General features: G+C 54.4%; 1 protein-coding gene across 2 annotated transcripts in view; it reads right to left on the reverse strand.

Moving 5' to 3' along the window:
* Positions 1-1,292: 1,292 nt before the first annotated feature.
* Positions 1,293-24,429, reverse strand: part of numbl (NUMB like endocytic adaptor protein) — a 130,345-nt gene continuing 107,208 nt past the window's right edge. For both annotated transcript variants that reach the window (XM_087983866.1, XM_087983867.1), the window contains 6 exons: positions 15,346-15,420; positions 12,234-12,374; positions 9,520-9,724; positions 4,516-4,809; positions 3,721-3,888; positions 1,293-2,523 (listed from right to left, as the gene is read on the reverse strand). In XM_087983866.1, coding sequence (XP_087839992.1) covers positions 1,793-2,523; positions 3,721-3,888; positions 4,516-4,809; positions 9,520-9,724; positions 12,234-12,374; positions 15,346-15,420 — 1,614 coding nt within the window. In that variant the 3' untranslated portion in view covers positions 1,293-1,792. The remainder of the gene's footprint in view (positions 2,524-3,720; positions 3,889-4,515; positions 4,810-9,519; positions 9,725-12,233; positions 12,375-15,345; positions 15,421-24,429) is intronic.

The following is a 24,429-nucleotide window of genomic DNA, read 5'->3' on the forward strand; positions in this document are numbered from 1 at the left end:
ATTGGAAGGTGAGGGAGGGATTGGAAGGTGAGGGAGGGATTGGAAGGTGAGGGAGGGATTGGAAGGTGAGGGAGGGATGGGAAGGTGAGGGAGGGATGGGAAGGTGAGGGAGGGATTGGAAGGTGAGGGAGGGATTAGAAGGTGAGGGAGGGATTAGAAGGTGAGGGAGGGATTAGAAGGTGAGGGAGGGATTGGAAGGTGAGGGAGGGATTAGAAGGTGAGGGAGGGATTAGAAGGTGAGGGAGGGATTAGAAGGTGAGGGAGGGATTTGAAGGTGAGGGAGGGATTGGAAGGTGAGGGAGGGATGGAAGGTGAGGGAGGGATGGGAAGCTGAGGGAGGGATGGAAAGGTGAGGGAGGGATGGAAAGGTGAGGGAGGGATTGGAAGGTGAGGGAGGGATGGAAAGTGAGGGAGGGATTGGAAGGTGAGGGAGGGATGGGAAGGTGAGGGAAGGATTGGAAGGTGAGGGAGGGATTGGAAGGTGAGGGAGGGATTGGAAGGTGAGGGAGGGATGGGAAGGTGAGGGAGGGATGGGAAGGTGAGGGAGGGATTGGAAGGTGAGGGAGGGATTGGAAGGTGAGGGAGGGATTAGAAGGTGAGGGAGGGATTAGAAGGTGAGGGAGGGATTTGAAGGTGAGGGAGGGATGGAAAGTGAGGGAGGGATTGGAAGGTGAGGGAGGGGCGGAAGGTGAGGGAGGGATTGGAAGGTGAGGGAGGGATGGAAGGTGAGGGAGGGATTGGAAGGTGAGGGAGGGATTGGAAGGTGAGGGAGGGATGGAAAGTGAGGGAGGGATTGGAAGGTGAGGGAGGGGCGGAAGGTGAGGGAGGGATTGGAAGGTGAGGGAGGGATTGGAAGGTGAGGGAGGGATTGGAAGGTGAGGGAGGGATGGGAAGGTGAGGGAGGGATGGGAAGGTGAGGGAGGGATTGGAAGGTGAGGGAGGGATTGGAAGGTGAGGGAGGGATTGGAAGGTGAGGGAGGGATGGGAAGGTGAGGGAGGGATTGGAAGGTGAGGGAGGGATTGGAAGGTGAGGGAGGGATTGGAAGGTGAGGGAGGGATGGGAAGGTGAGGGAGGGATTGGAAGGTGAGGGAGGGATTGGAAGGTGAGGGAGGGATTGGAAGGTGAGGGAAGGATTGGAAGGTGAGGGAGGGATTGGAAGGTGAGGGAGGGATTGGAAGGTGAGGGAGGGATTGGAAGGTGAGGGAGGGATTGGAAGGTGAGGGAGGGATGGGAAGTTGAGGGAGGGATTGGAAGGTGAGGGAGGGATTGAAAGGTGAGGGAGGGATTGAAAGGTGAGGGAGGGATGGGAAGGTGAGGGAGGGATGGGAAGGTGAGGGAGGGATGGAAGGTGAGGGAGGGATGGGAAGGTGAGGGAGGGATTGGAAGGTGAGGGAGGGATGGGAAGGTGAGGGAGGGATGGGAAGGTGAGGGAGGGATTGGAAGGTGAGGGAGGGATGGGAAGTGTCTGGACGTTCCTGGGTAGGATTGTACCCTTCCCTGACTGCAGTATGTCTACGATGTCTGCCCCCACTCCGCCCCCTGGCAGAGAAAGGCCTGCCCATTGTCTCCACCCACAAGCCTTGGCCCTCACAGAATGACCTGACGTTGCGTCATTATTGGGTAAAAGAACAAACCGAGGGCTTTTCTCTCACTCTCTCCTTCACCACCTCAAGCGTGGCACTTCTCAAACGAAAAATACAAATGTTTCTTAGTGGTTATACAGTTCGGTCCGAAGAGTCTTTTCTTCATTTAGTTTTTGTTTAGAAAATAAAAACTCATCCTCTGGCTCCTTTAGAGCTGGATCTCGAATGTTTTCTGTAAGTCGGTAGAAAAAGGGTTGGTCGGTAGAGCAGCCCCAAGCCGGGCTTGGGATTTGGCCTCCAGTGCGGCCCATTGGGCCTCGAATTGGTCAGCCTCTTGGCCAGAGGGTTCAGGGGGCCAGGCCCCAGGCCCCATGGTGACTCCAGAGCGGCTGGGGACTGACGCCCCTCCGAGAGGCCGTGGGGGCCTGGCCTGGTGCTGGGCCATGGTGGCGCCAGTAGATGATGCAGTGATGCCGAAAGCGGGCACGAATGGGGCAGCTCTGCCGGAGAAGCCCTGGTTGCTAAGTGGGGCCTGCTGGGCGCTGCCGAAGACGTTGGCCACCATCTGCGAGGGGGTGATTCCCACCACGGGTACGCTGGGGGCCGGGTAAGGGGAGGGCGTGCCGTTGGTCAGGCCGGGGGCGTAGGTCACGAAGGCGGGTGGTGGTCCGAACAGGCTGACGGGGGCAGCCGTGCCGATGAAAGGGCTCGCTGAGGCTGGGAGGCCGGTGGGAACCGGGATGGCGGTGGGAGCCAACGGGGCTGAGGGAGGCTGCTGCTGCTGCTGCTGCTGCTGGGCCCGGGCTGTCTTCGCCACCTCCTGCAGCCAGCGCTCAGCCTCTGAGGGAGTCCTCCGATGGCCCGGCTGAAACGTGGAGTTACCTGCTGTCACCGTGGATACGTCTCCCCAGCCGCCTCCTCCTCCTCCCCCTCCATTCCCTGACAAAAAGCAAAATCACACCATCACACACCATCGTCGTAACACCCGACCGACAGATTCCCTCATTCCCAAACACCTCCCCCCTTTACCCCTTCCCCACCCAAATACCCCTCTCCTCCCCCTCCCAAACACCTCCCCCCTTTACCCCTTCCCCTCCCAAATATCCCTCTCCTCCCCCTCCCAAACACCTCCCCCCTTTACCCCTTCCCCTTCCAAATACCCCTCTCCTCCCCCTCCCAAACACCTTCCCCCTTTACCCTTTCCCCTTCCAAATACCCCTCTCCTCCCCATCCCAAACACCTCCCCCCTTTACCCCTTCCCCTCCCAAACACCTCCCCCTTTACCCCTTCCCCACCCAAATACCCCTATCCTCCCCCTCACAAACACCTCCCCCCTTTACCCCTTCCCCTCCCAAATACCCCTCTCCTCCCTCTCCCAAACACCTCCCCCCTTTACCCCTTCCCCTCCCAAATATCCCTCTCCTCCCCCTCCCAAACACCTCCCCCTTTACCCCTTCCCCACCCAAATACCCCTATCCTCCCCCTCCCAAACACCTCCCCCCTTTACCCCTTCCCCTCCCAAATACCCCTCTCCTCCCCCTCCCAAACACCTCCCCCTTTACCCCTTCCCCTCCCAAATACCCCTCTCCTCCCCTCCCAAACACCTCCCCCCTTTACCCCTTCCCCTCCCAAACACCCCCTCCTCCCCCCACCACAACCCCCTCTTGTCCAAAACCCCTTTTCCCCTGCCCTGTATGAGTGTGAGAGTGTGTGTGAGAATGTGTGAGTGAGAGTGAATATGTGTGTGAGAGTGAAAGTGTGAGAGTGTGTGTGTGCGAGTGTGTGTGTGCGCGAGTGTGAGTGTGTGAATGTGTGAGTGTGTGTGTGAGAGAGTGTGACTGAGTGTGTCAGTGTGAAACTGAGTGTGAGCAAGCTTGCGTGTGAGTGAGAGTGAGTGCGTGTGTGTGCGAGAGTGAATGTGTGAGTGTGTGCTTGTGACGGAGTGCGTCAGTGTGAAGGTGAGTGTGAGTGAGAGTGAGTGAGTGAGTGAGTGAGTGACACAGCTGGTTGCTCCAAGCTGCGCTCCATTGGGGCGTCCTCCCACAGCATCGCCCTCCCCCCCCCCCCTTTCATCCCCTCCCCCCTTCGCCGCCCCCCAGGATGTTGTTTAATGGAAACGTCAGTGAGGACCCTCACCCTGAGGTACGCTGGGAAGTAGTGTGGGAGCAGTCGGTGCGATTGAGCCAGTAGCCGGTGTGGTGTAGAATGGATCAGAGGGAGGTTTGTTCGAGGAGGGGTCAGTCTGTAAACAGGCAGCACTGATATTCTCCGGCTCAGTGGTGGGTGAAGAGTCAAACTCAGGCACTGGTGGGGGGGACAGAAAATTACAATAAATCCACAGTGAGAGCTGGACCCCACTCACACCCCCTTTACTCCACCCGTCGCTCCCTACAACCCCCACCCCCTGACCCCACACTCCTCACCCCCAACAAACCCCACTCCCTGACCCCACACCACATTCCCACTCCCCACCCCCTCCCCTTGACCCCACCCCCCGGCTCCTCCACAAACCCCTCCCCATGCCCCAACTCCTGACCCTGACCTCTCCTCTTCCCCCCCATCCCCTCACAAGAACCTGACTGTTGGGACCCAGTTCCCAACACCTCTCCCAACCCTGCCCCCACTCCCATCCCCACCCCCTCCCCCACAGTCAGCCCCAATGGACCGGAGCTGAAACTGGCCGCAATTTCGGAGACGGGGTCGCTGGTGGGGTCAAGTTTGATTTCCCCTGCCCTATTTCCCAACCCCCCTACCCCTTCCCCTTTAGAAACAATGAGGGTGGAGGTGGATATGCAGCCCGCGGAGACCGTTCTGTGTTGCTGCGAGACCCCAGGGCCGTGTGACCCACACTGCCCCCCTCCCAGAGACCCCCTCCCTTTGACCGAGTGAGGACCCCTCTCCCCCACAAACACACAGCACGGACGGACTCACCTGGGCTCTTGATCTGGAAGTCGGTGGTCTTCCTCTGGAGGGTGGAGGGAAGCTCGTTCAGGCGGAGGGAGAGCTGCCGCTTGAAGGGAGAGTTTTTCTGACTGAGCGCCGGGAATCCTCGGAAGGAGCCCTGCCTGACCAGCTGCTCCAGGGGAGCGTGGCGCCGCGGGATGGCGTGTTGGTAACTCGGGTCACTCTTGTCAACGGGAGAGCCCTCTCCCTGCGGGGGGGAGCTGCTGGGGGGTGGGGGGGCCCCTGACCCTGGCACAGGGCTCCCTGTCACCGCCGTCTCGGCTGAGGGTGGGGGTGGGGAATGGGGAGAGAAACAAGATGTCAGTGACCGGCCCCTTCCCCATCACTCTGCTCACCTGCTCCTCCCAACCACGCCCCTGTACCCCCACAACCCCCTCCCTGATCCCACGCTCCATTCCCCCACAACCTCCTCCCTGACCCCACCCCCATTCCCCAGAACCCCCTCCTTGACCCCACCCCTGTTCCCCCACAACCCCCTCCCTGACCCCACCCCCATTCCCCAGAACCCCCTCCTTGACCCCACCCCTGTTCTCCCAGAACCCCCTCCCTGACCCCACCCCCATTCCCCAGAACCCCCTCCCTGACCCCACCCCCATTCCCCCACTACCCCCTCCCTGACCCTACCCCCATTCCCCCACTACCCCCTCCCTGACCCCACCCCCATTCCCCCACGACCCCCTCCCTGACCCCACCCCCTGTTCTCCCAGAACCCCTCCCTGACCCCACCCCCCATTCCCCAGAAACCCTTCCTTGACCCCACCCCCTGTTCTCCAGAAACCCCTCCCTGACCCCACCCCCATTCCCCCACAACCCTCTCCTTGAACCCCACCTTCTCGTTCCCCCACAAACCCCTCCCTGACCCCACCGCCATTCCCCTACAACCCCCTCCCGGACCCCAACCCCGTTCTCCCACAACCCCCTCCCGGACCCCAACCCCGTTCTCCCACAACCCCCTCCCCGACCCCATCTCCCCTGTTCCCCCATAACCCCCTCCCTGACCTCACCCCCATTCCCCACAACCCCCTCCCTGACCCCACCCCCATTCCCCACAACCCCCTCCCTGACCCCACCCCCATTCCCCCTCCCTGACCCCACCCCCATTCCCCCTCCCTGACCCCATCCCCATTCCCCCACAACCCCCTCCCTGACCCCACCCCATTCCCCCACAACTCCCTCCCTGACCCCACCCCCCATTCCCCAGAAACCCTTCCTTGACCCCACCCCCGTTTCCTCACAAACCCCTCCCTGACCCCACCCCCATTCCCCTACAACCTCCTCCCTGACCCCATCCCCGTTCTCCCACAACCCCCTCACCGACCCCATCTCCCTGTTCCCCCAAAACCTCCTCCCTGACCCTACCCCCATTCCCCCACAACTCCCTCCCTGACCTGACCCCCATTCCTCCACAACCCCCTCCCTGACCCCACACCCTCGTTCCCCCACACCCCCCGCCCCTGGTATGCCACACGGCACCGGGTCACAGATGTACGTGAGGACAGGGACTTCCGCTCTCACTGTCTCAGTAACGGAGACCATGGAGTTATCAGGTTTACTTTCAACGCCCCTTCTGGCACACTGTTCCCCTTCAGGGAAGGGAAGCAACTCTCCAGGCCTGGCCTGGAGCCAACACGGGCCTGTGACCATCTCGTAACCACCCTCCAGGCACTCAGGCTCAGAGGGGATTCCACACGGAGGGTGATGGGGTTTTGGTAAACGGAGACAGGGTGTGAATGTGAAGCTCAGGTGGAAGATTGACTGTGGACATGGTGAACAGCAGCCCAGGCTTGTGGGCCCAAACCAAACCAGTCTCTCACCATATCCCTCCAAACCTTTCCTATCCATGTCATTATCCAAATGTCTTTTAAATTGACTGTGGACATGGTGAACAGCAGCCCAGGCTTGTGGGCCGAATGGCATTCCGCCCGCTTCCAATTCCTGAAGAGACTGAGCTCTGTGAGGGGCTTCTGGGAGATGGTCATAGAGCCATACAGCACGGAACAGACCTTTCGGCCCAACCAGTCTATGCCTACCATAATCCCAAACCAAACCAGTCTCACCATATCCCTCCAAACCTTTCCTATCCATGTCATTATCCAAATGTCTTTTAAATGTTGTAACTGTTCCCACATCCACCACTTCCTCAGGAACTGCATCCCAAACAGAAACCACTGTGTAAAACATTTGCCCCTCGTGACTTTTTAAAATCTTTCTCCTGCCATTTTAAAAATGTGTCCCCTAGTCTTCAAATCCCCCCGTCAGCGGGGAAAGATACCTGCTGTCAGCTCTACCTATACCCCTCATTATTTTATAAATCTCCAGTGAAATATGTCCCAGCCTATCCAACCTTTCTTTGTAACTCAAACCTTCCATAACTGGCAACATCCTTGTAAATCTCTTCTGAACCCTCTCCAGTTTAATAATATCCTTCCAATAACAGTCATTTAAGTGACTGCTGGGCATGCACATGGATAGCAGTAAGTTGAGGGGTGCGTAGGTTAAGTTATTTTATTTTACATTAGGATTAACCCCCGGCACAACATCGTGGGCCAAAGGGCCTGTTCTGCGCTGTGCATTTCTATCTATTTCTCTAACAGAGCAACCAGAACGGGACACAGAACCCAGGAGAGGCCTCACCAATGTCCTGTACAACCTCAATATGACTTCAACCATCAATAACCTGAGATGGTCTAACTACCATCATACAAATGAAATGGTGAGGTAGTGGTAATGTCTCTGGGCTAGTAATCCACAGGCTTCAGGCTTTGGGGATAGGGGTTCAAATCCCACCACGGGGAAACTTAAATTCAATTAGTAAAGCCAGAATTGACAGCTAGTCTCCATGACGATGACCAGGAAACTATCATCGATTGTGTCAAAACCCCATCTGGTTCACTAATGCCCCGTTAAGGAAGGAAATCTGCCCCCTTACCCAGCCTGGGCCTAACATGACTCCAAATCCACAGCCATGTGGCTGAATCTCTGAAATTGCCATGGCAACCCATTCAGTTCAAGCGCAATTAGGGATGGGACTCACATGTTGACCTAGCCATTGATGCGTACATCCCATGGAAGAATAAAGAAAAAGTGGTTTATGACATCAAATTGCTGCTTTCCTCAAGGCTACAGTATTAATGTACTTGCAGAGAGAGCTCCACTAAGGTGGGGTGAGATCTGAGATGCGGAGGGAGCTGGGGGTCCTTGTTCATGAATCACTAAACGTAATACACAGGGACAGCAAGACATCAGGAAAGCGAGGAGAATGTTTCATTTAACAAAAGGGGAATGAGAGGTGATTGTACAGGGCTCTGTGAGTGCACATCTGGAAAACTGTGTTCAGTATTGGTCATCATATCTAAGGAACGGCTTTTGCCTGAAACATCGATTTTCCTGCTCCTCGGATGCTGCCTGACCCGCTGTGCTTTTCCAGCATCACTCTAACCTTGACTCTGATCTCCATCATCTGCAGTCCTCACTATCGCCTAAGGAGGGATGTAACTGAGTCGGATACAGTTCAGAGAGAGTTTACTGACTCAATACCTACAACTGGGGGGGTTGTCCTATGAGGAAAGGTTAGATTCGACTGGGCCTTATTCCCTGGTGTTTTGAAAAGTAAGAGGTGGCTAGATTGAAATTTAAGATCCTGAGGAGTCCTGACCTGGAGGATATGGAGATACCGCAGTGGGAGAATCCAGAACCAGGGGGTCACCTGTTTCAGAGCGAGGAGAGATCTCACAGAGATATGTAAAATTCTAATAGGACTAGGCAGGGTAGGTGCAGGGAGGATGTTCCTGATGGTGGGTGTGTCCAGAACCAGGAGTCACAGTCTGAGGGTTTAGTGTGGACCATTTAGGACAGAGCTAAGGAGATATTTCTTCACCCAGAGAGTGGTGAGCCTATGGAATTCATTACCAAAGGGAGTAGTTGATGCTAAAACATTGAATGTAATCAAGAGGCATCTAGTTATGGCACTTGGGGTGAATGGGGTCAGAGGTTATGGGGAGAAAACAAGATTAGGCTATTGAGTTGGACGGTCAGCCATGTTGGTGATGAATGGTGGAGCAGGTTCCAAGGGCCAAATGGCCTCCTCCTGCTCCTATCCTATCCTCTCCTTTAAGGGGTTGGCCATTGAAGACAGAGACGGAGGTGGGGGGGTGGGATTTATTTTCTCTCAGGAGGTCACGTGTCTGTGGAACTCTTCCCGAAAAGGTGATGCAGTTTTAGAGTCATAGAGATGTACAGCATGGAAACAGACCCTTCGGTCCAACCAGTCCATGCCGACCAGATATCCCAACCCAATCTAGTCCCACCTGCCAGCACCCGGCCCATATCCCTCCAAATCCTTCTTATCCATATACCCTTCCAAATGTCTTTTAAATGTTGCAATTGTACCAGTCTCCACCACATCCTCTGGCAGCTCATTCCACACACGTACCACCCTCTGTGTGAAAAAGTTGCCCCTTAGGTCCCTTTTATATCTTTCCCTCTCACCTTAAACCTATGCCCTCGAGTACTGGACTCCCCCACAACAGGGAAAAGACTTTGTTTATTTATCCTAGAGAAATTCTTGTTAAGCAGAGGGGGGAGTGTGAAATGTTAATGGGGGGAGGCAGATTTGAGATTTTGTTTTATTTATTAACGGGATGAGCTAGGTCCAGTATTTATTGCCCCATCCCTAATTGCCCCAGAGGGCAATTAAGAATCAACCACAATTGCTGTAGGTCTGGAGTCACGTATAGGCCAGACCAGGTAAAGTTGGCATATTTCCTTCCCAAAAGGACATTAGTGAGTCAGATTTTCCGACAATGGATTCGTGATTGTCAGTAAACTCTTAATTCTAGATTTGATTACAGTCCGTTTGGCTGTAATCTTACTAAACAGCGGAGCAGGGTTGGAGGGGTTGGTCAGGTTTATAGTCGAGTCTCTGACCCCATGTGATGCTAACCCACCCTCCACCCCCTCCCCCATCGTCACCTTTTGTCTTGTCCTGCAGTTGCTTCATGGTGTCCTCTCGCTCGGCATGCTGGGAGGTGGTGGTGACCCTGAAGGAGCCTTCCCGAGTGAAGCTCGTCCGACTGGCGTCGAAGGAAGCCGTGACGCCGCACTCCTTCTCCCGTCGCTGCTTCCGCTCCAGGCAGGCGGCAAACGCACAGCCCACCGCGTGGCTGAGACGCTCCCCCTGCAACCGGGCACACCGTGGGAGAGGGGGTCAATATACGGCAGACCGTGAGGAAGGGGGAGGTTAATACTGGGGACACCGCGGGGGACGGGGAGGTCAATATACGGCACACCGCGGGGGACGGGGAGGTCAATACAGGGGACACCGCGGGGGACGGGGAGGTCAATATACGGCACACCGCGGGGGACGGGGAGGTCAATATACGGCACACCGCAGGGGGGCGGGGAGGTCAATATACGGCACACCGTGGGGGGCGGGGAGGTCAATACAGGGGACACTGCGGGGGACGGGGAGGTCAATACAGGGGACACTGCGGGGGACGGGGAGGTCAATATACGGCACACCGCGGGGGACGGGGAGGTCAATATACGGCACACCGCGGGGGACGGGGAGGTCAATATACGGCACACTGCGGGGGACGGGGAGGTCAATACAGGGTACACCACAGGGGACGGGGAGGTCAATATACGGCACACCGCGGGGGACGGGGAGGTCAATATACGGCACACCGCGGGGGACGGGGAGGTCAATATACGGCACACCGCGGGGGACGGGGAGGTCAATATACGGCACACCGCGGGGGGACGGGGAGGTCAATACAGGGGACACTGCGGGGGACGGGGAGGTCAATACAGGGGACACTGCGGGGGACGGGGAGGTCAATATACGGCACACCGCGGGGGGACGGGGAGGTCAATATACGGCACACCGCGGGGGGACGGGGAGGTCAATATACGGCACACCGCGGGGGGCGGGGAGGTCAATATACGGCACACCGCGGGGGGACGGGGAGGTCAATATACGGCACACCGCGGGGGGACGGGGAGGTCAATATACGGCACACCGCGGGGGGCGGGGAGGTCAATATACGGCACACAGCGGGGGGCGGGGAGGTCAATATACGGCACACCGCGGGGGGCGGGGAGGTCAATATACGGCACACCGCGGGGGGCGGGGAGGTCAATATACGGCACACCGCGGGGGACGGGGAGGTCAATATACGGCACACAGCGGGGGGACGGGGAGGTCAATATACGGCACACCGCGGGGGGCGGGGAGGTCAATACAGGCGACAACGCGGGGGACGGGGAGGTCAATATACGGCACACCGCGGGTGGCGGGGAGGTCAATATACGGCACACCGCGGGGGGCGGGGAGGTCAATATACGGCACACTGCGGGGGGCGGGGAGGTCAATACAGGGGACACTGCGGGGGACGGGGAGGTCAATACAGGGGACACCGCGGGGGACGGGGAGGTCAATACAAGGGACACCACGGGGGACGGGGAGGTCAATACAGAGGACACCGCGGGGGACGGGGAGGTCAATACAGGGGACACCGCGGGGGACGGGGAGGTCAATATACGGCACACCGCGGGGGGCGGGGAGGTCAATATACGGCACACCGCGGGGGGCGGGGAGGTCAATATACGGCACACCGCGGGGGGCGGGGAGGTCAATACAGGGGACACCGCGGGGGACGGGGAGGTCAATACAGGGGACACCGCGGGGGACGGGGAGGTCAATACAGGGGACACCACGGGGGACGGGGAGGTCAATACAGGGGACACCGCGGGGGACGGGGAGGTCAATACAGGGGACACCGCGGGGGACGGGGAGGTCAATACAGGGGACACTGCGGGGGACGGGGAGGTCAATACAGGGGACACCGCGGGGGACGGGGAGGTCAATACAGGGGACACCACGGGGGACGGGGAGGTCAATACAGGGGACACCGCAGGGGACGGGGAGGTCAATATACGGCACACCGCGGGGGGACGGGGAGGTCAATATACGGCACACCGCGGTGGGCGGGGAGGTCAATATACGGCACACCGCAGGGGGGCGGGGAGGTCAATACAGGGGACACTGCGGGGGACGGGGAGGTCAATACAGGGGACACTGCGGGGGACGGGGAGGTCAATACAGGGGACACCGCGGGGGACGGGGAGGTCAATACAGGGGACACCGCAGGCGACGGGGAGGTCAATACAGGGGACACCGCAGGCGACGGGGAGGTCAATACTGGGGACGCCGTGGGGGAGGGGGAGGTCAATACATGATACACCGTTGGGGAGGGGGAGGTCAATACAGGGTACACCATGGGGGAGGGGGGTCAGTAGAGGTTCAAAGAGAGATAGTGGGGGCTGGAGAGAGATAGAGAGGGAAAGGGGAGGGGGGAGAGAGTGACATGCAGATAGAGGGCAAGGTGGGTAAGAGAGAAAAAGTGGGGGAGAGAATGGGAGGAGGAGAGTGGGAGAGGGAGAGTGGGGGGTGAGTGGGGGGTAGAGTGGGAGGGGGAAGAGGTTTAGGGAGAGAGTTCCGGAGTTTGGGGCACAGCAGTTAACAGTGAGGGGGTAAACCTGGGGGATGTACAGGAGGCAGGACTCAGAGGCTGAGAGCTCGGGGGGGGGAGTACGCGCTGGAATTTGGGAATTACAGAAATGCAAGGGAGCGGCCTTCCAAGGTGGCGACTTCCAAGGTAATTGAACCTCGATGTGCTCCTTACCGAATCTTTCAGAGCCATGAAACAGTGACAGATCCACCGTCGTGTGGTCCCATCACGGCAAATGTAGGAAAAGGCTTTGTCGTAGTTACGGTCCGGAGCGCAGAACGAGACCTTCTCAATGGTCTGGTCCACGATAAGGTCCTGAGTGTCGGACAGAGGCAAGAGGAGCTGGGTTAGTGAGGAGCTGTGAAAGAAATCAGAGAGGGCGCAGAAACACTCAGCGAGGTGGGTTGGGCGATGAGGGTCTTCAGTTCAAAAGAGGGACCGGTGAAGTTGGGCATGTTGACCACTGGGGAACTCTATCGAGATGGAGCAGATCAGGAGAAACGGATCTCACTGGGGAAAGTGGTCAGACAGAGAGAGAGAGAGGATGGTTCCCGTTACAGGGCAGTCCAGAAAGAGAGGTCATTATTTGAGGATAAGGGGCAGCAGATTTAAACCTGAGGTCGGGAGACATTCCTTCTCTCAGACTCTATGGAATTCCCTTCCCCCAGAATGCGGTGGGTACTGGGTCACTGAGTAAATTTAAGGAGGAGAGAGATTTTTAATGAGTAACGAGTTAAAGGTTTGGAGGGAGCAGGCAGGAGAGTGGAGTTGAGGCCGAGATAAGACCAGCCATTGAACAGCAGAGCAAGCTAGAGGGGCAGAAAGGCCTCTTCCTGCTGCTAGAGCACATTGAAGATGATTGGTCAGAGAAACTACAGTGATGTGAGGGAGCACAGGGAGGGGGTGGGCCCTGGAACATGCTGCCTAAGAGTAGGCTGGGGGAGCCAGATCCCATCGAGGATACCAAGAGACAATTGGACCGTCATCTAAGGACCCAGCACAGGGCAGGATGGTGGCACCAGGGACTCAGGTTCGATTCCAGCCTCAAGCAACTGTCTGTGTGGAGTTTGCACATTCTCCCTGTGTCTATGTGGGTTTCCTCTGGGTACCTCCCACAGTCGAAAGATTAGATTCCCTGTTATTGTGATTCTGTTCGCCGAGCTGGGAATTTGTGTCGGGAATTAGATTCCCTACAATGTGGAAACAGGCCCTTCAGCCTAATAAGTAGACACCAACCCTCTGACTAATGCACCTAACACTATGGCAAATTCACCTGGCCTGCACATCTTTGGACTGTGGGAGGAAACCGGAATCGAACCTGGGACCCAGGTGCTGTGAGGCAGCAGCGCTAACCACTGAGCCACTGTGCAGGTTAGATGCATTGGCCATGCTAAATTGCCCCGTAGTGTCCAGAGATGTGTGGGTTAGGTGCATTAGTCAGGGGTAAAATACAGAGTAGGACGAATGGGTCTGACTGGGATACTCTTGGAGGGTCAGGGTGGACTTGTTGGGCCAAATGGCCTGTTTCCACACTGTAGGGATTCTATTCTACCAACCGGAAAGGAGAAATGTGGGACATGAGATGAACAACTCCCATCGGAAGGCTAGCACGGACATAATGGGTCACATGGCCTCAGTCTGTGCTGCAGCTCTTGTGTGAAAATTTGCTGGTACAAGTCTGAAATGACTCAACCCGGGCTAGTGAGCTGCGAATCACATCTGGCAACTGAAGTGAGCAGTTTCTCAGATATGGAACCCCTCTCACAGGCCCACACAGTTCAGTGCACTCTCCAGTAAGTGTTTAAAAGGCACAGGAGGTGAGTGGGTGGGTGAGGATTTCAGAACCACACCACAGGACAATGTTCCCCGACATTTTCAGAAGAATCCTTCGCAAGTGCCTCGTCATTTCACCTCCAGAGCACTCGACAACAGAAAGGAAATCCCAAAGGGTCTTTTGAAGATTTGGCTTTGAAAGACATGAACCCTTGGCTGCAGCCGGGCTGCCTTTCAAATTACTCTCCTGACTCGAGGGGACGTGTGTCAATCTCATTTTCTTGTTACCTGTTTGCATTCAATCACATCCCCAGTAATATTCTAAAAACGTCACAAAGACACCGACTGACCTGTCTCCTTGATGGTTACCTTCTGTACAATACAATTTAAAGCTGGTTTTTGAGGGTTCTTCTGCACTTACACTCTGTTCGTTTTAAACAAATGACCGGCTGCTCCTGTGGGTGTAGTGGTAGTGTCCCCACCTCTGAGCGGGGGTGGGGTAGACTCAGGTTCGATTCCCACAGAGGTGTGTAATAACATCTCTAGCCAGACTGCTTAGAAACTATCTGAAGTGATCAGCTCTCATAGACGGAGTCATAGAGATGTACAGCACAGAAACAGACTCTTCAGTCCAACTTGTCCATGCTGAACAGATATCCCAACCCAATCTAGTTCCATTTGGCCCATACCCCTCCAAACCCTTCCTATTCATAAACCCATCCAAATGCTTTTAAATGTTGCAATTGTACCAGCCTCCACCACTTCCTCTGGCAGCTCATTCCACACACGTACCACCCTCTGTGTGAAAATGTTGCCCCTTAGGTCCCTTTTATATCTTGCCTTAAACCTATGCCCTGTAGTTTTGGATTGCCCTACCTTGGGGAAAGGCTATTCACCATATCCATGTCCCTCATAATTTTAAAAACCTCTGTTAAGGTCTGATACCTCAGGGAAAACAGCCTTCCCCCCAGGCGTTGCGGGGGACGGGGGTTAAGGGAGGGCCTCAATTTGACGTCACGTCTGAGAGATGGCACCTCCCAACGCTGCAGCACTCCCTCAGTACTGCACACTGCTGGAGCAGGTGGGACACAAACCCGGGTCCCCTGGCTCAGAGGTGGGGACATTATCACTGCATCTCTGACCATTCCTTTCAAACAGAGGGCTGGACTGAGCGCCGGCCTCGAATGTGTGCTCACGTCTCTGGAGCGGGGTTCGAACCCACAACCTCTAAGCGCGAAGCTGGGAACGTTAACTTCCCCGAGGTTAAAAGGAAAAGCAGGGTGGTGGGTAAGAGAGCGTCCTCCCTGGTAAACACTGGGATAAACCGCTCATAACGGCCAGAGAGAGATGCCAGCGATGCACACCTACACAATAACAACTGCAGTTAAAACCTGACATCAGTGAATCAATAGCGAGGAGGCAAACACGTTGCTAAGCAACGACTCCCAGGGCTAACCAGCAACACTGCCTCTGCAAAGGGCCCGCTTTCTTCCGGGAGACGGGGAAACCTTACCTTAGTCTTATCGTCCACCACTCTCAGCCCATCCGCAGACACCCACAGCATGGCCTTCACTGACTTCTTTCCCGTCTGTAACCCAAAAGAACACACAAACCTTTACTGGATTGCAGGGAGCAAAGGATCCTCTTTCTTGGCTCAGTGGCAAGGCCAGTATTTGTTGCCTGTCCCTGACTGCCCAGAAATTGGAACAGGAGGAGGCCATTCAGCCCCTAGAGCCTGCCCTGCCATGGCTGACCCGACATTGCTCACAAACACTCTGCTACGTTTTCCCCGACTGATCAATCATCCGTCTAGCTCAGTCTTCAACCTGCACGAGGGCTCTGTCCCCCACAGCTCTCTGGGGTAAGCAGTTCCAAAGACGCGCGACCCTCTGGGAGAGACTTCCCCCTCCTCTCCGTCGTTAACTGGCACCCCTTCATTCTGAGACTGTGTCCTCTGGCCCTGGGTCAAAGGTCACAGGACACCAGGTTGTGGTCTGACAAGTTTAGTTGAAATCACAAGTTTTCAAAGTGCTGCTCCTTCACCAGGTGAGGTGAAGAGAGAAACTCTCTGGAATTTCTAACCAGAGAGATCAAAAGATTGTACAAATGGTGTGAGTGGTGTAACGACAGACTGAATAGTGCATCGCTGCAGGTGATTAAGAGAGTCAGACAGCGTGACTAGCAAGTGAAGGTATCACCTGTAATTTTATATTTTTATTCTTTCCCAGGATGTGGGTGTCTCTGGCTAGGCCCAGCATTTATTGCCCCATCCCTAATTGCCCAGAGGGCAGTTAAGAGTCAATCCCATTGCTGTGGGTCTGGAGTCACATGTAGGCCAGACCAGATAAGGATGGCAATCTCCTTCCCTAAAGGACATCAGTGACCCAGGTGGGTTTTTACAACATCATGCTTGTCATTAGACTCTTCAGTTCGGATTTTGTTTAAAATTTGAATTCAAATTGCACCACCTGCCCTGACAGGATTCAAACCCGGGTCCCCAAAATGTTACCTCGTCTCTGGATTAATGATCCAGTGATAATACCACGAGGCCATTGCCTCCCCACTGTGAGGTAGGCACAAAAAATTAAGAGTAGCAGGAGCTCTGTGGAAATCCCGCCTTCAAGCTGGTGTTAAACAGGGACATAATCGATGGCCTATTCTCACATTCCCACCTTCCTCTCCAGGGACAGGAATGGAACTGTCCTCCTGATGCTGGGTGCCAACTTCGCCCATTGGCGCAAAAGTTGACATTGGCTCAAAATTACAAACTCACATGCCAAAGCTGCTTGAGAAGACCATAGGAACTGGGAGTAGGGGTAGGCCCTTCGAGGACCATAGGAACTGGGTGCAGGGGTAGGCCGTCTGGCCCCTCGAGGACCATAGGAACTGGGAGTAGGGGTAGGCCGTCTGGCCCCTCGAGGACCATAGGAACTGGGAGTAGGGGTAGGCCGTCTGGCCCTTTGAGGACCATAGGAACTGGGAGTAGGGGTAGGCCGTCTGGCCCTTCGAGGACCATAGGAACTGGGAGTAGGGGTAGGCCGTCTGGCCCCTCGAGGACCATAGGAACTGGGAGTAGGGGTAGGCCGTCTGGCCCCTCGAGGACCATAGGAACTGGGAGTAGGGGTAGGCCGTCTGGCCCCTCGAGGACCATAGGAACTGGGAGTAGGGGTAGGCCGTCTGGCCCTTTGAGGACCATAGGAACTGGGAGTAGGGGTAGGCCGTCTGGCCCCTCGAGGACCATAGGAACTGGGAGTAGGGGTAGGCCGTCTGGCCCCTCGAGGACCATAGGAACTGGGAGTAGGGGTAGGCCGTCTGGCCCTTTGAGGACCATAGGAACTGGGAGTAGGGGTAGGCCGTCTGGCCCTTCGAGGACCATAGGAACTGGGAGTAGGGGTAGGCCGTCTGGCCCCTCGAGGACCATAGGAACTGGGAGTAGGGGTAGGCCGTCTGGCCCCTCGAGGACCATAGGAACTGGGAGTAGGGGTAGGCCGTCTGGCCCTCGAGGACCATAGGAACTGGGAGTAGGGGTAGGCCGTCTGGCCCTTTGAGGACCATAGGAACTGGGAGTAGGGGTAGGCCGTCTGGCCCTTTGAGGACCATAGGAACTGGAAGCAGGAGTAGGCCGACTGGCCCCTCGAGGACCATAGGAACTGGGAGTAGGGGTAGGCCGTCTGGCCCTTCGAGGACCATAGGAACTGGGAGTAGGGGTAGGCCGTCTGGTCCTTTGAGGACCATAGGAACTGGGAGCAGGGGTAAGCTGTCTGGCCCTTTGAGGACCATAGGAACTGGGAGCAGGGGTAGGCCGTCTGGTCCCTCGAGGACCATAGGAACTGGGAGCAGGGGTAGGCCGCCTGGTCCCTCGAGGACCATAGGAACTGGGAGTAGGGGTAGGCCGTCTGGTCCTTTGAGGACCATAGGAACTGGGAGCAGGGGTAAGCTGTCTGGCCCTTTGAGGACCATAGGAACTGGGAGCAGGGGTAGGCCGTCTGGCCCTTCGAGGACCATAGGAACTGGGAGTAGGGGTAGGCCGTCTGGCCCTTCGAGGACCATAGGAACTGGGAGTAGGGGTAGGCCGTCTGGCCCTTCGAGGACCATAGGAACTGGGAGTAGGGGTAGGCCGTCTGGCCCTTCGAGGACCATAGGAACCGGGAGTAGGGGTAGGCCGTCTGGCCCTTCGAGGACCATAGGAACTGGGAGTAGGGGTAGGCCGTCTGGCCCTTCGAGGACCATAGGAACTGGGAGTAGGGGTAGGCCGTCTGGCCCTTCGAGGACCATAGGAACTGGGAGTAGGGGTAGGCCGTCTGGCCCTTCGAGGACCATAGGAACCGGGAGTAGGGGTAGGCCGTCTGGCCCTTTGAGGACCATAGGAACTGGGAGTAGGGGTAGGCCGTCTGGCCCTTCGAGGACCATAGGAACTGGGAGTAGGGGTAGGCCGTCTGGTCCCTCGAGCCCGTTAGCCTATTCAGTAAGATCATGGCTGATCTTTATCATGGGACTCAGCTCCACATACCCGCCCGCTCACCATAACCCTCCATTCCTGTGTTGTTCAAAAATCTCTCTTTGCCTTAAAAACATTCAATGAGGAAGCCTCAATTCCCTCTCTGGGCGGGGAATTCCACAGATCCACAACCCTCTGGGTGAAGAGGTTCCTCCCCAGCTCAGTCCGAAACCCACTCCCCCTTATTTTGAGGCAATACCCCCGGTTCTAGTTTCACCCACCTGTAGAAACACCCTCCCTGCTTCGATCTTATCTATTCCCCTCATAACTTTATATGTTTCTGTAAGATTCCCCCTCATTCTTCTGAATTGCAACGAACATAATCCCAGTCTACTCAGTCTCTCCTCATAAGCCAAGCCCCTCAACTCCAGAATCAACCTGGTGACCCTCCTCTGCACCCCCTCCAGGGCCAGTACGTCCTTTCTCAAGTAAGGAGACCAAAACTGCACACAGTACTCCAGGTGTGGCCTCACCAGTGTCCTGTACAGCATAACCTCCCTGCCTTTAAACTCAATCCCCTAGACAATGAAGGACAATATTCTATTGGCCTTCTTAATTATCTGCTGCACCTACTCACAGCCGCTCCTTAAACTTTTGATGCTCAGTAAATGTGACTGAACAAAAAGCAACAAACACAAAGGATCAACTTTGGGGCACCACTCTGCGCAACCGAAGGACCAAGGGAAATAATCTTCAGGCAACTGCAGTTCCCCGAGTCTAATCGATTCGGAAGATGGATGTGGACAACTCCACTAAAGCATTGACTCACTCGGTCACCGCTCAATCACCAAGAGCTTTCGTGACATTTCAGTGCATCTCCAACCTCAGCCAGTATCTCGAATTGGACTCCAGAGAGAGAGAGAGAGAGAGAGAGAGAAAACAGAGAGGGAAAGTAAGGGTGGGGTGAGAGCTGAAGAGAGAATGGGGTAAAGAAAGAGGCATAGAATAGAAAGGGGAAAAAATAGAAAGAGAGAGAGAGAGAATGAGAGAAGAGCTGTGGGGTAAAGACCTTACAGAGGTTTATAAAGTCATGATGGGCATAGGTTAGGTGAATGATAAGGGTCCTTTCCCTGTGGTGGGGGGAGTTTAAAACTGGAGGGTGTATTTTTTAAGGTGAGAGGAGAAAGATTTAAAAAGGACATGAGGGACAACGTTTTTAGACACAGAATGGTTCGTGTGTGGAATAAACTGGCAGAGAAAGTGATGGATGTGGGCACAATTACGTTTAAAAAACATTCGGATAGGTTCATGAACAGTGAATGTTTGGAGGGATACGGGCTAAGGGCAGGCAGCTGGGACTAGTTTCGTTTGGGATTATGGTCGACACGGACTGGTTGGAATGAAAGGTCTGTTGCTGTGCTGTGAATCTAAATAGAGAGAGGAGGGCAGACAGAGAGAGAGGGGGGCGTGAGTGGCAAGAAACAGAGATCGCGCAGTTAAAGAGAGAGAAAGACACATGCAGAATAGAGAGGGAATGAAAGTAAGATGGGGCTAAAGGTAAAGGGGACAAAAAGAGGGATAAAGAGAGATAGAGACATACAGAGAATAGAGAGGGAAAGAGAGATAAAGAGAGAGAAAGGGTAAAGAGAGAGAGGGACAAGAGAGAGAAGGACAAGAGAGACAGGAGCAAGAGAGAAAAAAGAGAGAGGAGTGAAAGACAAGATAAGTTAGAGGGTGAGAGGGAGATGAAGAAAGAGAGATATGACAACTACTCATTTTGACACCAACGGTCTCTCAGATACAAGTACAGCCATTGGTTAATATGTTTGAAGTTAATGAAAGACCACCGGCCAATCAAACACTGGCATTCCCCTACATCAGCAGAAAAGGAGTCAGTCTGAGAGTTGTGAGGCCTGAGAGCTACCTCCCCACAACAGGAATGTCCTGAGGCTGTTCCCTTCAGACTAGGTCGCCTCGTAAATCACTCATTCCAAACATCGTCCTTCACCATTTCTCTGACCAGTCGGCACAGGGGCCTGTCACTGAGAGAGAACCTGGGACTTGGGAGAAAGGAGAGAACTGTCTTCGGTAACAATGGAGGGTGAATGAGAGAGGGAACGAGAGAACAAAATGAGAGTGTGAACGAGACGGTGAACGAGACAAGTGTGTGAACTTCAGGGCAAGTGAGAATGTGAAGGAGAGAGAGAGAGAACACCAGCGGGAATGACGCTGCAGATGAGAGAGCAACAAGGTGTGCGAGACTGTGGAGAAGAGAGTGATCAAGAGCATGAATAAAGGAGAGAGTGAACGAGAAAGCGAGGGAATGAATGGGAATTCAAGAACAAGAGGAAAGAAAGTGAGGGAGGGGAGATCAGGAAGTGAAGGGGAAACGGGCCTCACATTTTGGATGGGGGGAGGGAGGGACAATAAAAAGGAGATGATCAGATGACGAAAGGTTGTGTTCCACCTCATGAAATCTATCTTCAAAACTAATCTGGAAGAGGTGGTTACCATGGAAACCTGTATAAATTTTCTATGGAACAAGATACAAATCCACACAGACAGTCCCAGCTACTCTTCCAGCCAGAGACCTGTCACTCCCTCTTCATTGAAGCCTTTATGGACCCAATCAGATCATTTCCAGCCAAGCCCACATCTTGTCCCATTGACAGTCTGTGGGTCCCACTGCATTCACTAAAGCCCTAATCTATCCTCTTGACTCGTCCTAGCCTACACGTAACTCCAGACCCCCAGCAACGTGGTTGGCTTTTAACCGCCCTCTGAAATGGCTGAGAAGGATACTCAGTTCCATCAAACTGTGACTGAAACATTGAAGAACAAAACCAGACAGGCCTCCGACGTCAACCTGTAGCGTTGCTCCCTCCCTCAGGGCATTGTGGGTCCCCACAGCACATGGATTGCAGCGGTTCAAGATGGCAGCTCACCGCCAACTTCTCAAGGGGCAATTAGGGATGGGCAATAAAAGCTGGGCCCAGCCAGCAATGCAAACATCCCAGTGCTATGTCCCTGAGAAAACTGGACAGAGGGTGTGGATTGAAATCCAAGGTTTCCTCAGGATAAGGTGGTGAATAAATCAACAGGGCGGCATGGTGACTCAGTGGTTAGCATTGCTACCTCACAGCACCAGGGAACCAGGTTCAATTCCAGCCTCGGGTAACTGTCTGTGTGGAGTTTGAGCATTTTCCCAGTGTCTGTGTGGGTTTCCTCCGGGTGCTCCGGTTTCCTCCCACAGTCTAAAGATGTTCAGGTCAGGGTGGATTGGCCATGGGAAATCCAGTGTTGTAGGGATTGGGTGGGATGCTCTTCAGAGGGTCGGTATGGACTCAATGGGCCAAATGGTCTCCCTCCTTACTGTAAGGATTCTATAAAACCCAGTAAAATGGCAGAGAGTCACCAAACCTCCACCAGCCTACCTACGAGTAAAGATTAGATCTGAAATTCAAAACCCATTTCTTAACCATGACTGGAAACACCCATTAAAGAGAAATCATAGGGCAACTATTACCCAAATGAGTCAGCCACAAAGGTGGGAGTGTTTAGAAGGTGAAGGTTATTATTAAAAGAAGAAAAGTTAGGAAGCAACTTTTAAAAGAGAAGTGTTTTTACACCAACCAACTGCAGGCAAAGGAATGAAAACAACATTGACACATGACATTTTGCAGCGAGACACTGTTCAGTCAAGGTCCAAGACTCGTCCTGCTCTGAAGCCACTGAAGATCCCCCCCTCAACAACCTCCATCTGTCAGTCGGGACTGTGGGGGGTGTCTGGGTTTGGTTGATTCCATCCTGCCAGACCCCACCCCCCACCCCCAAACACAACATGGGATGTGAGGCTGTTATACACTCCGCCCCATTTCACTTTTCATGGGAAGGCATTCCAGTAAAGCCGGGGTGAATAATAAGGGGGAAGAAATGCAGGTGGAAGAGTAAAATCAAGGGAAGACAACATAGATTGAAGTGAAGCAGCACGGTGGTTCAGTGGTTAGTGCCGCTACCTCAGAGCGCCGGGGCCCAGGTTCGAATCCAGCCTTGGGTGACTGTCTGTGTGGTGTTTGCACATTCTCCCCGTGTCTGTGTGGGTTTGCTCCAGTTTCCTCCCGTAACTCAAAGATGTGCACGTCAGTTGAATTGGCCATGCCTAATTGCCCTTAGTGTTAGGTGCCTTGGTTTGGTGGGTTACTCTTCAGGGGGTCAGTGTGGACTTGTTGGGCTGAAGGGCCTGTTTCCATACTGTAGAGATTCTAATCTAATCTAAAAAAAGTAAAGTTGAGTGAAGACAATGAGGATCAAAGAATAAAGTCAAGTGAGGAGCAAATCTAATGAAGACTGAAGTTGAGTGAAGACAATGAAATGTGATGTCAGTGAGGATCTAGCAACATATCTGGGTAAATGATGATAATCTTCTTGCTCCAGGATCTGTGGGTGACTTATAGACCCTTTGTGTTATTGGATTGAATCACAATATTTTTCGACACACCAATAACCTCATTGGCTTTCCCATAATGCAAGACATTTCGGGGGAAGGTCGAAATCTGAAGTCTGTTTGTCCTATTCGAGATATTCTTATTGGCTCAGTTCACGTCACCACTCTGTCATCTTACTGCACCTTTTATCAATCCCCAAATGAGTCTTTGTTTTCCCCTGACCTTCAAGCAGAGATATTTCCTTTAGTTCTTTGTTTGCTTGATGTGGGCGTCACCGGTGAGGCTACTGAGGTGACGGTGCTGAGCTTTCCTGAGCCCCTGAGGTCCACGTGGTATGGGGCCAGCCGAACCCCAGCTCCGAGCAGTCACACCGGATCGGAAACGTTAACTCGGTTTCTCTCTCCCCACGGACGCTGCCAGACCTGCTGAGTCTCTCTGTGTTTGTTACAAAGGATGGGTGTTCCACCTCATCATTTCTAACTTCAAAACTAACCGGGAAAGGTGGTAACCTGTATACATTTCCTAGGGGTCAGGCAGTATCCAAGGAGCAGGAGAATCGACGTTTCCTGATGAAGGGCTCTGGCCGGAAACATTGATTCTCCTGATCCCCAGATGCTGCCTGACCTGCTGTGCTTTTCCGGCACCACATTCTCGACTCTGATCTCCAGTATCTGCAGTCCTCACCGTCTCCTACATTTCCTGTGGAACAGGATATAAATGCACCCAGACAGTCCTAGCTCAAATTCCAGCCAGAAACCTGCAACTCCTTCTTCTCTGAAGTCAGTCTTCCCTTTGCGGCTCCATTTGGATCGTTTCTACTGAACCAACAGCTAGTCCCACTAACAGTCTCTGTCACCCACCGGCTGGTTCACCAAAACCCTCATCTATCCTCCTGACTCGTCCTGGCCTACACGTAACTCCAGACCCCCAGCAACGAGGTTGGCTTTTAACCGCCCTCTGAAATTCATGAAGGCTCCTCCAAACCCACGACCACTACCATCTGGAAGGACAAGGGCAGCAGATACATGGGAACACCACCCCCTGCAGGTTCTGTCCAGTCACCATCCTGACTTGGAAATATATTGCCGTGTCGCTGGGTCAGAATCCTGAAATTCCCTCCCTCAGGGCATTGTGGGTCAACCCACAGCACATGGACTGCAGCGGTTCAAGAAGGCAGCTCACCCCCCACCTTCTCAAGGGGCAATTAGGGACGGGGCAATAAATGCTAGGCCCAGCCAGTGACACCCACACCTCATGAAGAAATAAAATAGATTTGGGGTGGAAGATAAATACTGGCTTTTCCCACATCCTGTCAACAAGAAACAAACTGTTGACTGATTCATCTGGTGAATTGGAGTATTAACCAGCAGCATTGAGATGGGACGTGAGCCTGGGCAGACACTCCAGCATCATTATAATTCCTCACAAACCCTCACTCAGTGAATTTACACAAGGTGCCTTCCTTTGTTTAAAGTGAAGGATAAGAGGTTCCACTGTTTGCTAAATCCCTTCCCCCCCCTCCCCACCTTTCAATGCAAACAGACTCAATTCTGTGACCAAATGATGGAGTCCGTGCCTTTTTTAAGCCAGCGTTCTGTTCCACACGAGCAAATCCTGACAAGATGGCCTCTGACTCATACCACAAAGCTGCCCCCCTGGCACCATCAGTTTGTATCAATGTCACGCCTTTAGCCCAGTGACACTTCCCCAGGAG

Source organism: Chiloscyllium plagiosum, unplaced genomic scaffold (assembly GCF_037043375.1).
Source record: "Chiloscyllium plagiosum isolate Xiang-an unplaced genomic scaffold, Cpla_swu_hap1 HiC_scaffold_47, whole genome shotgun sequence".
Taxonomy (NCBI): Eukaryota; Metazoa; Chordata; class Chondrichthyes; order Orectolobiformes; family Hemiscylliidae; genus Chiloscyllium; species Chiloscyllium plagiosum.